The 13,385-nt window shown below is 36.5% G+C and overlaps 1 protein-coding gene across 20 annotated transcripts in view; it reads right to left on the reverse strand.

The window, feature by feature from the left end:
* The window catches only part of TRDN (triadin), a 361,517-nt gene extending 352,134 nt beyond the window's left edge, over positions 1-9,383 (reverse strand). For 19 of the 20 annotated variants that reach the window (XM_077902099.1, XM_077902108.1, XM_077902007.1 and 16 more), the window contains exon 1: positions 9,118-9,383. In XM_077902099.1, coding sequence (XP_077758225.1) covers positions 9,118-9,139 — 22 coding nt within the window. In that variant the 5' untranslated portion in view covers positions 9,140-9,383. The remainder of the gene's footprint in view (positions 1-9,117) is intronic. The other variant, XM_077902144.1, reaches the window with a different exon arrangement.
* Positions 9,384-13,385: the final 4,002 nt, after the last annotated feature.

A 13,385-nucleotide genomic window follows, 5' to 3' on the forward strand; every position in this document is an offset into this window, starting at 1 on the left:
TTTAAACTTGATTGGCAAGAAACCAAGGACTCTATCTCACAGTTTTTATATATAATTTTGTCAGTTCTTTTTGGCTACTTAGAACTAGTCGCCTTGTATCATAGAGTTATGTATACAATTATTTCATCTTTCCTTAAGGACTAGATGCATATATATTTCACAGTTCACCCTCAAGTTTAGCACAGTTACTGACTGAAGCAAATACTTGAAATATATATGTGCTTATAAAGTGAATGAATATCTTTGGGGAGGTCAGCAGTTTTGCCCCTTTCCATCCATAAATGAATGGCAGAGTGAAGGAACAAAGATAAGAATATCATGTTTCAAAACACCTGGGTATTGAGATCCCATGTCATTCAAAGACAAGGACTCCAGCTACATTATGATTATAACAAGTCCATTCTAGTCACAAACTACAAGGTTTTCGAATCTGGGAAGGCTGGGCAGAAACTGAATGGTAAACCTGATCTATGTAATTCAAGAGATAAGCAAAACTTCTGGTAGCTGTCCAAAGCATCATTTCTAATACTACTCTTTCAGCCACTAGGAGCAAAGTATTTAGAAGGCTCTGCTGACTTAACTGCTTGAATCTAGCCTTTTCTGCTACCCCACGTACTTCCTCTTCATGTCTTCTGAACCTTGGACTAAGGATCGTGTCTCTTCATCCTTTCCTTGACAAAGGCCTTTCCCTAGTATCTCGAAAACCCTCTTGCCTTGCTTCAATGCTTAAGGGGGTGACTTCATAGAGCACCACAACAAGACCACTGGCCTATAACACTAGTTCTCATAGAACTTAGAACAACAGTTCTAAGTTGTTTCTAAGAACAACAGTGACCACAAAATTAGTTTTTAACAGCTTATTTCTCATTATTATCCTGAAGAAAGTTTTTTGGTAAGTACCTGACAGTATTATTTCATTTTTTGTTCACAAATTGGAAACAGCACTCCAAAAATACAAACTGAGCTCAAAGTAGAGTACTAGGGGATCAAAAGCAGCAAAGACATACAAATACCAGGAGCATAGTCACATAGGAGGCCCAGAAACTAGGAATTGTAAAAAAACGACTAGTTCAAAATAAATCATGCACGTAAGGCATCCATCCTTTTCAATGATATAGCAATAGGGTGGCTTAAAAAAATAGTCATTAAACAACGATTTTTTTACCCAGTTTCTAAGCCTGATAGCTTTGTACCTTGATCATCCTAGGGCTTCATTCCACAGATCACTAACTTTCACATACCACCCATCTCTTCTTCCTTCATCTCTTCATTGATCAAACCTACTCTTGATTTCCTTACATTGGCCAGCCATTTTGTCTTCTGACGATGGCATGTGCATTGCAAATTATCCAAGTGAAGAGTAGGACATCCTACCATTCTAAGGTAGTTATTTTTTTAAGCTAATTTCAATATACCCTCAGTGATTATAAGATTTATGAACAATAGCATGATTTTGTCAACTAAACACTCCCCATTCATAAATCCAAAATTATATATTTTTAAATCTCTCCAGTCTCCATTTTAATGATTATTTTTTGTTCTTTCCTGCTTGTTTTTCAATCTACTATGTTAGAATCAGGGACTTTATATTCTTCTTCTTCATGTCCCTATTGTCTGGTATTCAGCTTGGTGCATAATAGGTTCTAAAATATTGACTACAACTAAACCTCTGACATGACCTTCTGTCGTATAAATCTAATTATAGGTTGATAATTAATACCATAGAGCCTATAATTTTGTTATATTTCAAATGATGTATTTTGTTTGCTTGCTTTTTTCTAAATGCAATGCCTAATGCTTCTGCATATTTAAATTGCTTGGCATTTTACTATACTTGGTAACTTACAGATTTGATACCATATTCTTTTCCCCTAGGCAATTATACATAAGTTAAATAAGAATAACGATGGATAAAAATAACAGCTCCAGCACTGGAGGTCAAAGAAATGTCACTTTATAATCACTATTTTTGTCTTGATGTTATATCAAATGTCTACCACAAACAGAAAATTCTCTTAGTCATATGATGATTTTATTTTAACATGCAACGGTAAATTTTCCAGGGAAACCTTGCTAAAAATGTGTTGAAGGTCTAAATAAGTGGGAAATGATTTTTCTCACATCTGTAAGCTCATTAATGCCCTAAGTTATGTTACGTTGTGTTATATTATGCATATATTATATTAAGAACTCTTTCTTTCTTTTGTCTTTCTCAACATTTCAGAAACCTGTGTCAGGGGGAGGATGCAGCAAATGGGTAGCAATGAGAAAATCAGTCTATAATAAGTTCCAGCCTCATGCTCCCCTGTAAAAAGCAGGTTGCTGAACAGACGTAAATAAGTGTTCTTCTAGATTAAAAGACTGTATCTTTGTTTAAGTGAAAACCACATACTTCAGCCCTTGCCACAGATACCAAACTAGGAAATATCTAAACCATACATATTTAAATGTAATATGAAGTACATCATAAGTGAGATGGACTCTGTGGTTTATGAGGAAACAGCTCATTTACATACCAAAGCATCTCTCAGAATCGTAAATTCCGTATGCTTTTGACAGCTTGACTTCAGGCACAGAGATGTGGAGATGTTTGATGTTTAGAGAGCATAACTTGTACAGAGAGAAGCAGGACTTTATTCATTACACATTTGCCAAGGATATTCTTTTTAACTTCCTTTGAAGATGGAAAATACTATCTTTTTAGACCAGAAAGTTCATCTATCTCTGCTTAACCCTCACTTGGGGCAATACATGTTCCTGTGACACTCAAATAAGCATGTCCTATCAGAAATTATTCATGGCACTCATATTTTTCAGAGAAAATGGGAATTGGGGAAAGCAAAACTTAGCTGGATTTTCCTAGGACTATGAGTTGAAGAGAAACTAAACTCGGTAAGCTTGGAATTATTGTATTATGTTAATTCATGGTTTCCAGATGAAGGTTTTTCTCTAATTTGCTCTTTTTAAATGTGTTACTTTAAATAATCTGCATTTTAAAAATATATTAAGGATTTCTCCAAAGGGTTTCTTTTTATTTGACAGAAGAAAAGAAAGAATAATGATTTCAATTCCATAACTGTAAAACCAAAAGCTTAACTGGAAAACTTAACCATCTATGTGTGCATTCTCTTTTCAAATTGATATATTCAACCCAAAGGTCAATATAGATCACTTTAAAATCGCTTATTGCACCATTTTGTGTTTCTCTCATATTAAATATTGTTAACTGATTAAAAATTAATGCAAACAGCATTGAAGTCTTTAAGTCTCTAAGGATTCCTAAGGCTTTAGAATAATAGCTGAATAGGCTCAATTCATTTTTGCATTGTAAAGGCAACACGGTTTTTAAATTATAGTCACAATGATGACCAAAAACAAATAGGAAAAAATTAAGAAGCATTTAAGCTGACAAGCAGAACATCTTCCATGGGTATTGTGTGCTTAAATGTGGCAGAAAAAAAAAAGTCACTATTACGAAAAAAAACAGAAGCTGCAACAGAAAGCTTCTTAATAGAACCTACCAAAGGTTAACACTAAAAAGATACATTTGTTATTCACTTTCATGTAGATTTTGCATTGTGGAGGTTTGCACAATTTTAAAATCTTTACGTGAACATAACTTGCCAAGAAGCATGATCTTGCAAAAAGTTGAAAACATTCTTCTGGCCATATTACTGGGCCCCTCCAATGAGGGCCCTCATGCCCACCCCACCCAGACATCGTATGGTTAAGTAGTGAACTAGTGCTCAAACCCGGATTTCTGACCGAAACTCCACACACTTTGCACTCTATCGCACTGCCTTTCATTATTTAAATGCCGCTTTCTCTTGGCTCTGTACTACTTTCACTCTCTGATTTTCAATGAATTATGTCACCCACTGGTTTTCACAGTCTGCTTTTCTTCCTTTTTCTAAATTCAACTTGAACAGGAAAGAAGATTGAGAAGTTTTAGAATCAGACTGATCAGGTTTCTGTAATATCTGCCTCTTAGCCTTTTAGAGTTTGTGATATTTTAAAAAGATGTACATGTAAGATTTGGTTCTTAATATCCTGTCAATAAATATGATATTCCTGATGAGAGCATTTTTTTAAACTATTTTTCGTTGCCTCACATTGACTTATTAGGTTTCTAATTTCAGGTTTCCACATGGACCACCTCAAAAACGATCTGTTACTAATTAAGATGTCTAATTAAGGTCACTAATAATTTTAAGAACTTAAATGAAACTAACCTCCAAATCCTCACATTATAACAGATATATATATATATATATATATATATATATATATATATAAAATCATTATTTCCTTTTCTGCTGTTACAAGTGTCATACACATTTCTGGATCCCTCTGTATAATATAAGCATATTTGAAAATTGGAGACTGTTCCTTTTGTTGCATTTTTCTTCTTTCTTTCTTTTTTCTTTTCTTTCTTTCTTTCTTTCTTTCTTTCTTTCTTTCTTTCTTTCTTTCTTTCTTCTTTTTTTCTTTCCTCTTTGGTTTTGAATCAGAATAGTTCTAGCTATCATTTTGATGGTTGGTTCAGTTCTGTGTTATATTTTGCCAAGAGTTGGCTTTTTTGCGGCTTCTAGACTTTTATCGATGGGTCTTTGCTTTGTCCTCTAGTGCTCCATAAAAGGAAGAAGAAGAAGAAGAAGAAGAAGAAGAAGAAGAAGAAGAAGAAGAAGAAGAAGAAGAAGAAGAAAAGGAAGGAAGGAAGGAAGGAAGGAAGGAAGGAAGGAAGGAAAGAAAGAAAGAAGAAAGAAAGAAAGAAAGAAAGAAAGAAAGAAAGAAAGAAAGAAAGAAAAAAAGAAAAAAAGAAAAAAAAATCCTCTCCTTAAACAACCTGTGTGCAAGTCTTTTCACTTGTGTGCCTCTTATGATCATGGTCCTTCTCCAAATATACTGTCTTGTCAATGTCAATTTTTAAAATGTGTTCAAAGAACTAAAAATTATATTCTATATGTGGTGTATTCCTTTCTTGAACAGAAGAACATAATTTGTAACTAATTAGGGCTTGAACCTAGTACTTCATCCTTTTCCTCCTGCCCTCAACCCAAGTCATCTCAACTTGGGCCAGAATAGCCACTCTTGGTTTTGGCAATATAAACACAAATATGTAGGCTGGATCTCCTCCTTCTCTTAATTCCACCATCTGTTGCTCTAGGTGACATAACTTGTGTGCATAGTTAATTAGTCTGGCTGTGAATTCTCGATCTTTTTTCTTGAGAGCAACAATTGGTGCTCATGTGCTCTGCAGTCTGTTGAAGCAGCACATTGTGTAAAATAAATTACCATTTTTGTTCTAAATTTCGGATATCAAATCCTTCCACAGGTTTGTTACAGAAGCAGTAAGACACGGTTGAGCTAATAGTGAGGAAACAATTTCCTACAGAGTAAGATAAACCTCCTGAATTCTGAAGTTACATAATAGTTTAGAAGTTGACAGTTTGACCTAACTTCTAATTTTTTTAGAAAAGAATTTCCCTTGACTAAGTGCTTTAGTAAGTTACAAGTTAATTATATATAGGAACTCTATCAACTTGAATCTATTACCAGAAATTTGTACTTTCCTATATTTTAGAGGTGCTTGGACCCAGAAAACATAGTTATATAGATGTTATTATAAAGCACAATTTGACTGTATATTAGTTACCCTGCCATTTTGGAAAAATAACCTATTTTATCAGCTTTTTAAAAAGTCTCTCTTTTCAACAAAGCTATTAAGAATTAACTATAGTTAAAAGAATTGACTATACATTGTTATCAAAATGACTCCAAAGATATTTTTGCCTAGTGCTATATGTTGTGAAATAGATGCTGAAATTGGTCATGGCAAGTTCACATGAAACTCATAAGGGGAGGTAACTTTGGCACTTGTCTAGAAATAACCGCCTCTGGAAAGAAGGTAGAAGGCTATTTATAGTCCTAAACCCCTAGTACTCTGAGTTTGGTCCAGTCTGTAGCCTGATCAAATCTATTCAATCCAACACGGGCCAAACCAGAACAGCAGCCTAGCATAGACCCCCATCAACCTCTGAAGTAACACCAGGCTATTAGTCTCACACAGCAAGGAGAAGTATTCAACATGACTCAGGTTAGAGATTTAGATGTGAATCCTAGCTATACTATATACAGCCCTGTGAATTTAGGCAAATCCCTAACCTAAATCTCAGTTTCCTATTCTATAAATAGCAATGGTAAATGTATCTATCTCATTCAGTTGTCTTGATCATATAACAAACTTCATACAGTGCTTGACATTCAATGTCAACATATATGAATTGTTATTATAATTGTCATTAAAATTATCTTTGTTAATTCATCAGGGCCAGAATCAAACCTGCTGTTTCTCTAAAATCCTTTGGCTTTCGACTTTGTCCTACTTCTTTTTTTTCAAAGATTTTTATTTTTTATTATTCATGAGGGACACAGAGAAAGACGGAGACATAGGCAGAGGGAGAGACAGGCTCCCTGTGGGGAGCCCGATGTGGGACTCAATCCCAGGACCTTGGGATCACAACCTGAGCCAAAGACAGATGCTCCACATAGATGGTAATCTATATAAAGAACTTGTTAAGATTTATTGATGTGTCCTGTGTTATAGTTGAATAAGCACTGAGAGAAACTATAGGAGACAAGAATTATATCTTCAAACTTCCTCTAACTATCAATGACCATGGGAGAGTCATTTAATCTGCATGAGCCTCAGTTTTCCAAAAATTGAGGTCAGGACAGTGAACTAGAGCTCTCTAAAGGGCTACTGTAGCTCTACCTTTCATAATTTCTGGGCAGCATTTGTTTGCTTTGTGATAAATGGATGGGAAGAGTAATCAGGAGATGTCACAAGCTATTGATGCAATACTTACTTTTCCATCATGTGCCCAAAAGTGGTGGCAAAGGAAACACAGCATATGAGAGGAAAGACTATGCAGGCTAAAGGAATAACATGTACCAAAGTTCTATACAAAAACACACTCCTTATAAAAGCCAGAAAGAAGGCTATTGTGGCTGGGATACAAAAACCCGTGAATCATGAAGACAAAATGAAAAGCATGAAGGAGAGAGGTGTGCAAGAAGCTCTGGATAAGCTCAGAGAATGACTGAGGTGCTAACCTTAAAAATTCAGCTCATAGTTGGCAGCCTAATTTTCATTTGAGAAATATGATTAATAAATCATTCCAGAAAAGGAAAAAAGTACATAATTGATGTTCAGATGACATAGATCCTATGAACTGCAAAGGCCAGGGAGCAGGAAATGATCATCACTAGATGGTGTTTTTACACTTTATCACTAATTCAGTGATTTTTCTGGGAGACTTCAGGAGGTCTTCTGAGAATCCTTTAAATGCTCCATGGGGAGAAGACAGAAACAAAAGTTCTATTTCATAATCAAGAATTTCCTGCAAGAAAAGTTTTATGAATCAAGTGCAAAGTACTACAGAGAATAATCCACAAGCAAACCAAACACACTTTGGTCAAGTGACCTCCTGAATCGGCTAGATGTCCACACCCCATCCACAGGCAAGGAAACACATGCGTAGGTAAGTTACTAATTGTGCAGGGCTAAGCAAGCATTTGTTATAGATAGCTCTCTTTAAGACAAACCAAAGGCCACATGACATAGAATATCTAAGGAATAGGAAAAAATGCTATTTATATTTAGTTAGCAAATTCTGAACTAAAATTGGTAAAGAGTAAATCTGATATCCTCTTACGGAAAAGAAAAAAAAAAGCAAACACCAACTAGATCTAAGGGAGCTGGCTTCTAATCTTGGTAATGCCATAGTCTCGAGCAAGTCACCAAATATCTGAGTTACAGTTTCTATTTCTGCAAAATGGAGATAATAATGCCGACTTAATTGAATTGTATGAGGTTGAAATAAGTAAATAACACAAAGTCCTGAGCCAAATACCTGATACACAGAAACCTCTCAGTATTTATTTTTATCAATTTGGGGTGCCAGACTAAATTTCCCAGTAGAAGGTACAGTAAGACATTTCTCCTTATAAATATTGACTGAAAATCTCCAACTCTGAAATCACTGTGTGTCCATACGAACATCTACACAAAGAGCCAAAACCACACGTTCTGTTTTTCAGTTGTCTAATTAAAAACAAACCAGAGCAGCATTCAACTTGCAAGCTGATGAGAGCACCACCTGTCTGATTTTCTTACAGCTGTCAGAGGCAAATATTAGATCCACCTCCCAGATTTTTACCCCAACTAGAACTGGATTGTGTCTGTATTCAAAATGGGTTAGTTGTTTTAAAGGGCCCTTTCCTTCTAAGAAATACATATATATATATTTTTATATTTACATATGTTTTTCATATTTATATACAGGTGAAACGATTGCAACCGTGATCAAATCATTAAAAATTATGTTTTAGTGATGGCACAAACCTTTTCAGAAGAAGCACTGAAGCAAAATATTTGCTTTAACAGAAAGATCGAGTTCTTCTATATGTATAGAGGTCAAAGAGACATGGGTGTGGGAAAAGAATCAGAATTCGAATTGCTTTAGTTTAAAATCACACTGATCTACACTTTGTGCATTTCCAAACCTTGCCTCTGTATATCTACCCATGGTAAATAGATACAAATTTTGTGGGAGCACTTGCATCTTAAATCTTATGGACGTGTGTGTGCATATTTATACACTGAGGTTGGAAAGGAAAAACGAATTTAAGATCTCCATTTCAAAATGTCATAAGGCAAAAATGCTGAAAATCATTTGTCTAGATTGAAACATTAAATGCAATATTTTAGGTTCATTGTGGTCTCTATCCTTGCAAGTCTCGTAATTTTAAGGTAAGATAGCAGCCACAACATGACATGACCATTGCTATTTATAGAGGTGCGGGCGACAACTGGTACCAGTGGGGCCTCGGGCATAGCACAGAAGAGTTTCCCCATGCAAAATGTCACAGAAACCCCCCTCTCTCCCCCAACACACACATCTGTCAGCCTCTCAGCTTCCAAATCCACTTCTCCAATCCCATATAGACTCATTGATCAAGGCAAGTATCTAAAAGCAACATTTAAGCCGGCATCTTGACAGTCAAGGTCACTGTCTGTCGATTGCCACCTGTTTTCCCTAATGGTAGCAGTACCTTCAGCAGTGATCTCAGTCATGGTGGTTGGAGAAAGGAAAAGGCAGGCGAAAAGTTCCCGTCAAGTGGCACTTTGAGGAATACTTTAGAATTCGAGAACTCTGATTAGGGGGCTCTGGGTGAAAAACCTGAGGGCTCTTCGTTTTCCTGGCTGTTTCTGCTGGCCCTTTGTTGTCCTGTTGAACTCCGTCTCTTCTCTGCAGAGTTCTCCCCCTGGAAACAACCTGAGCCCTTTCCAAGCCACACTTGTGGCTCAGTCAGAAATATCAGCTTCGAACAAAAATAGCCTCAACTCCCTGGGACTCTTCAGCACTTTTTTTTTTTTTTGGCACTCTAGGGGAACACACACACACACACACACACACACACATACACACACCAGCTCTCCAGCCCCAAAGAAAGGGGGAAAAAAAAGAACAACAAAATAACTAAAAGTACTGTCTAAGCCTCCGCAGTTTTCCTAAGATAATTACAGATCTTGGGGGTCTATGTCAGAAAACATGAAATAAAGACTTGAAAGTAATCTTATCTGTGATAGCTCAGATTTATTCTTAGTGCCCTTAATGCTTAGAACATTCCTCTTTCCTTATTTGGTGTAGGGAGGGTCCTGTAATGTCTACCAGAGGCAAAGGGGAGGAGAGTCTTCAGTCATTTCCTCCAGGTGGATTCCCTATTGGTCTACATCCACTTAGCAAGTGTAGTTATTTATACAGGGCCACATTTAAAGTTGCAACTATTAAATTCTGAGGCTTCCTTATAGGGGATTAAGATTTTCCAAACCCTGGCCAGTAAGAAATAGGTAATGTGAAGTTAGAGTGACCCTTGGGAACTGATGAATTACTGGATTTTTTAATTCTCTCTCATACCTTTGTGAACACAAAATATCTGAACTTATCTATGCAGTAAAAAAAAAAAGGGAATGTGACCTAAAGTTTAAGATCTACAGCCAACACGTCAGTAAGAGGTTTCAACTTTTCCCTACCTCAACTTCAAGAAAATAAAAGACAAAGGATCATAGCAGCTAACAATTAACCAACCCTGATGATTAGCATTTCACCTTCCCACTGCCAGACAGGTGTTAATGAGCAGAGAAATATTCAATAGTTGGTAGTAGGAAGGGGAAGGACAATCAAAGGGCATGGAGAATCACAAACTGCAGCCAGTCTGAACAATCAAGGGGTGACTACACTTTTTTTTTTTTTTTATTCTCATACTCAATCTAGTAAATGTTTGTAGTTTCAACTTTTAGCCTTGACTTGCTGCTTTTGGTTGTCACAATCCCTTGGATGCGAATGGTACTTCCGAGATGACAAGGCGATGTATGTTGTTTTAATTTTGAGGACTCCGAAGAAAGCCCTGACAGCTATTTCCATAGGAAATGACACATCTTCCCACATCAGCACTTTAGTATTTCCTGCCTCAATTCCTCCCACCATAGCTGGTGTTCGCATACTTGCAGAATAAGGAAGTAAAGCCATCTTAACTCACAAAGAGGAAATAATCCCAGGTAACATCCACAGTTTTATACAAGACTCTAAACCTCAAACGAGGCCTAGAGGCTTTGGACTACAAGTCTGCTACCTTTCCCATGTGATGAGACTTTGTGGCAGGCTCTATCATCTGCAGCTATTGGGGAACACTACAGACGAGGTCACCTGCAGATGGAAAAGATGCAAACTCCTGACAAGCCCCTTCCTGGAGCACTGGGTTGGTGCCTCTAAGAAGAGTTGGAGGTAGCTTAAAAGCAGAATTCTCTTCACTACGCCTCCAAAGGTATCGCCATTCAATATCGTCACAGTGCTTCCAAATTTAAGAAAACATAGTGCTTCCCAACTCCACTTGTCAGTCAGTCACTCTCACTGTGGTTAACTGGAAAAATGACAATAAATAATCCTGTTTGTAATTCATTAAGAATTTACATGGGTCAGGGCCTAAGCAAAATTAGCTAGCTTGGAGCAGGAATAAATCACAATTACAAACTCCTACTTAATAAGAAGTTGAAATAAGAATATAGAGCAAGAATACTAAGTTCCTAGTGATTGATGTTGCTCTTAAATCCCCCATCACTAATTTCGTGCCATACATACTAGAAGAAGAAAAAAAGAGTAAAAAAAAAAAAAAAGTGCTCTAGCGAATAAACATGTTTGCAAGATAATAACTTTCTAAATCTCTCTGTTGGATGAGTTGATGAATCTTATTAGACATTAAGAAACTGGTAAATTTCTCATTTTGAAAAGTTATTACAACTTTCAAGTTATGTGAAGCCAAATTAATGAGAGCTATCTTTGAGTTTCAAGTGGAACTATCTGAAGCTTTCCAAAATCGAGCAACTGGCATTTTCCTAAAGGTAATATACCCCATTCTTCAGGACACTCAAAAAGAATAAAACATTACAAGCAACATATATCCTTTCTTTTTTTTTATATATCTCCTTTCTTTAACTTTTTTTTTTGTTTTGTTTTCTTCATTTGTAAAAGATTTTCATTTTAAAGAAATCTTACCAATCTGCTGGGATCCTTTTTTTTAAATATTTATTCATTTATTTGAGAGAGAGAGAGAGAGAGAGAGAGAGAGCCTATAGTTGCGGGGGAAGGGGTGCAGAATCCTGAAGCAGACTCTCCTCTGAGCACGCAGGGCCAGATGTAGAGTCGATCTCACAACCCTGAGATCAAGACTGAAGCCAAAATCAGGAGTCAGCTGCTTAACCAAGGGATCCCCTATTTTTTATTTAGCACCAATTCATGTATAGGTTATTCACATATAAGCTGTTCATATCCATAAATTAAGAAATAGAAGATCTTGAGAAGTAATCCTGAAGACTGCTTTTTCTCAAATATCTCCATCCCTTGAGAAATAGGTGACTGGTAGTAAATAAACCATTTTCTCTCAATTATTCCCACACTACTTCATGAAACACAAATAATAGCACAGAACAAGATAATGTAGTATGGTCTTAAAATGATTTTTTGAAAGTTTCACTTTGTTGCATTTTATGATTTTTTCGGTGGAAGCCAAAAATCATCAAATCTTCTCTGGTTGTCTCCTGGATCATTTTGCATTCTGAAATTCAATCAAAATATCTCGTTCATGGCCAAATGCAATATATGTCTTATGTCTTACTGATTCTTAGTTTATGACAAGAGCTAACAAGAGCAGCCAGATTTAAAAAAAAAAAAACATTGATCTAAAGAAGAATAGTTTTTGTCTACTAACTTGAATATTTAGAATACTGAGTGAAGATCATAAGGGGCAGGGGTCTCCGGGTGGCTCAGTGGTTGAGCATCTGCCTTCAGCTTAGGGTGTGACCCCAGGGTCCTGGGATGGAGTCCCTCATCAGGCTCCCCAAGGGGAGCCTCCTTCTCCCTCTGCCTGTGTCTCTGCCTCTGTGTGTGTCTCTCATGAATGAATAAATAAAATCTAAAAAGAAAAAAAAAAATCACAAGGAGCAATGACCAGTATAATGAAGTTGGAGAGGCAGTTTGGTCTAAATGGAACATTTTGTAGGAGAACACAGTTTCATGGCTTAGGATTGACTTATAAAGACCTGTCAGTTAATAATGCATCAGAGACAGCAATTCAATCATTAACATGTCTACCCACCAATCCAAGAAGCTATTACTGAGAAGAGAGAGCGACCGCTCTTTAGGTCATGTTGGAAGAGCCCAGTGAGGGGCTCCTGGGTGGCTCAGTGGCTGAGCGTCTGCCTTCAGCCCAGGGCGTGACCCTGGAGTCCCGGGATCAAGTCCCACATCGGGCTTCCTGCATGGAGCCTGCTCCTCCCTCTGCCTGTGTCTCTACCTCTGTCTCTCTCTCTCTCTCAATCTCTCTGTGTGTCTCTCATGAATAAATAAATAAAATATTTTAAAAATAAATAAATAAATAAATAAATAAATAAATAAATAAAGTAATAGAAGACTTTGTGCAATATTGTACACTTTTAAAAATATTATACACTTAGCATGTAAGTAATTCTGTGGGATACCTAATTGGGATCAAAGTGCTTTTAACTTGGATCCCAACATAATCACAGCCATAACTTTTATGTAACTTTAAGTTTTCAGGCTCATTTTAGTACAAAACAAAGGTAAATAACCAACCAGATGATTTTTTTAAAAAGGGGGGTAGGTAGGGGATAGAGATCATAACGTAAGAAAGTTCGATATTTGCGCTAAACAAAATGCAAGCTACTGTTTCACTGCCTCAGTTGGAAGTAGCTTATGAGGGGAAATATACAAAAAAGAAATGCTTTACTTTTAGCTTTGTAAGTG

The sequence above is a fragment of the Canis aureus genome, chromosome 1, assembly GCF_053574225.1.
Source record: "Canis aureus isolate CA01 chromosome 1, VMU_Caureus_v.1.0, whole genome shotgun sequence".
In the NCBI taxonomy this organism is placed as follows: Eukaryota; Metazoa; Chordata; class Mammalia; order Carnivora; family Canidae; genus Canis; species Canis aureus.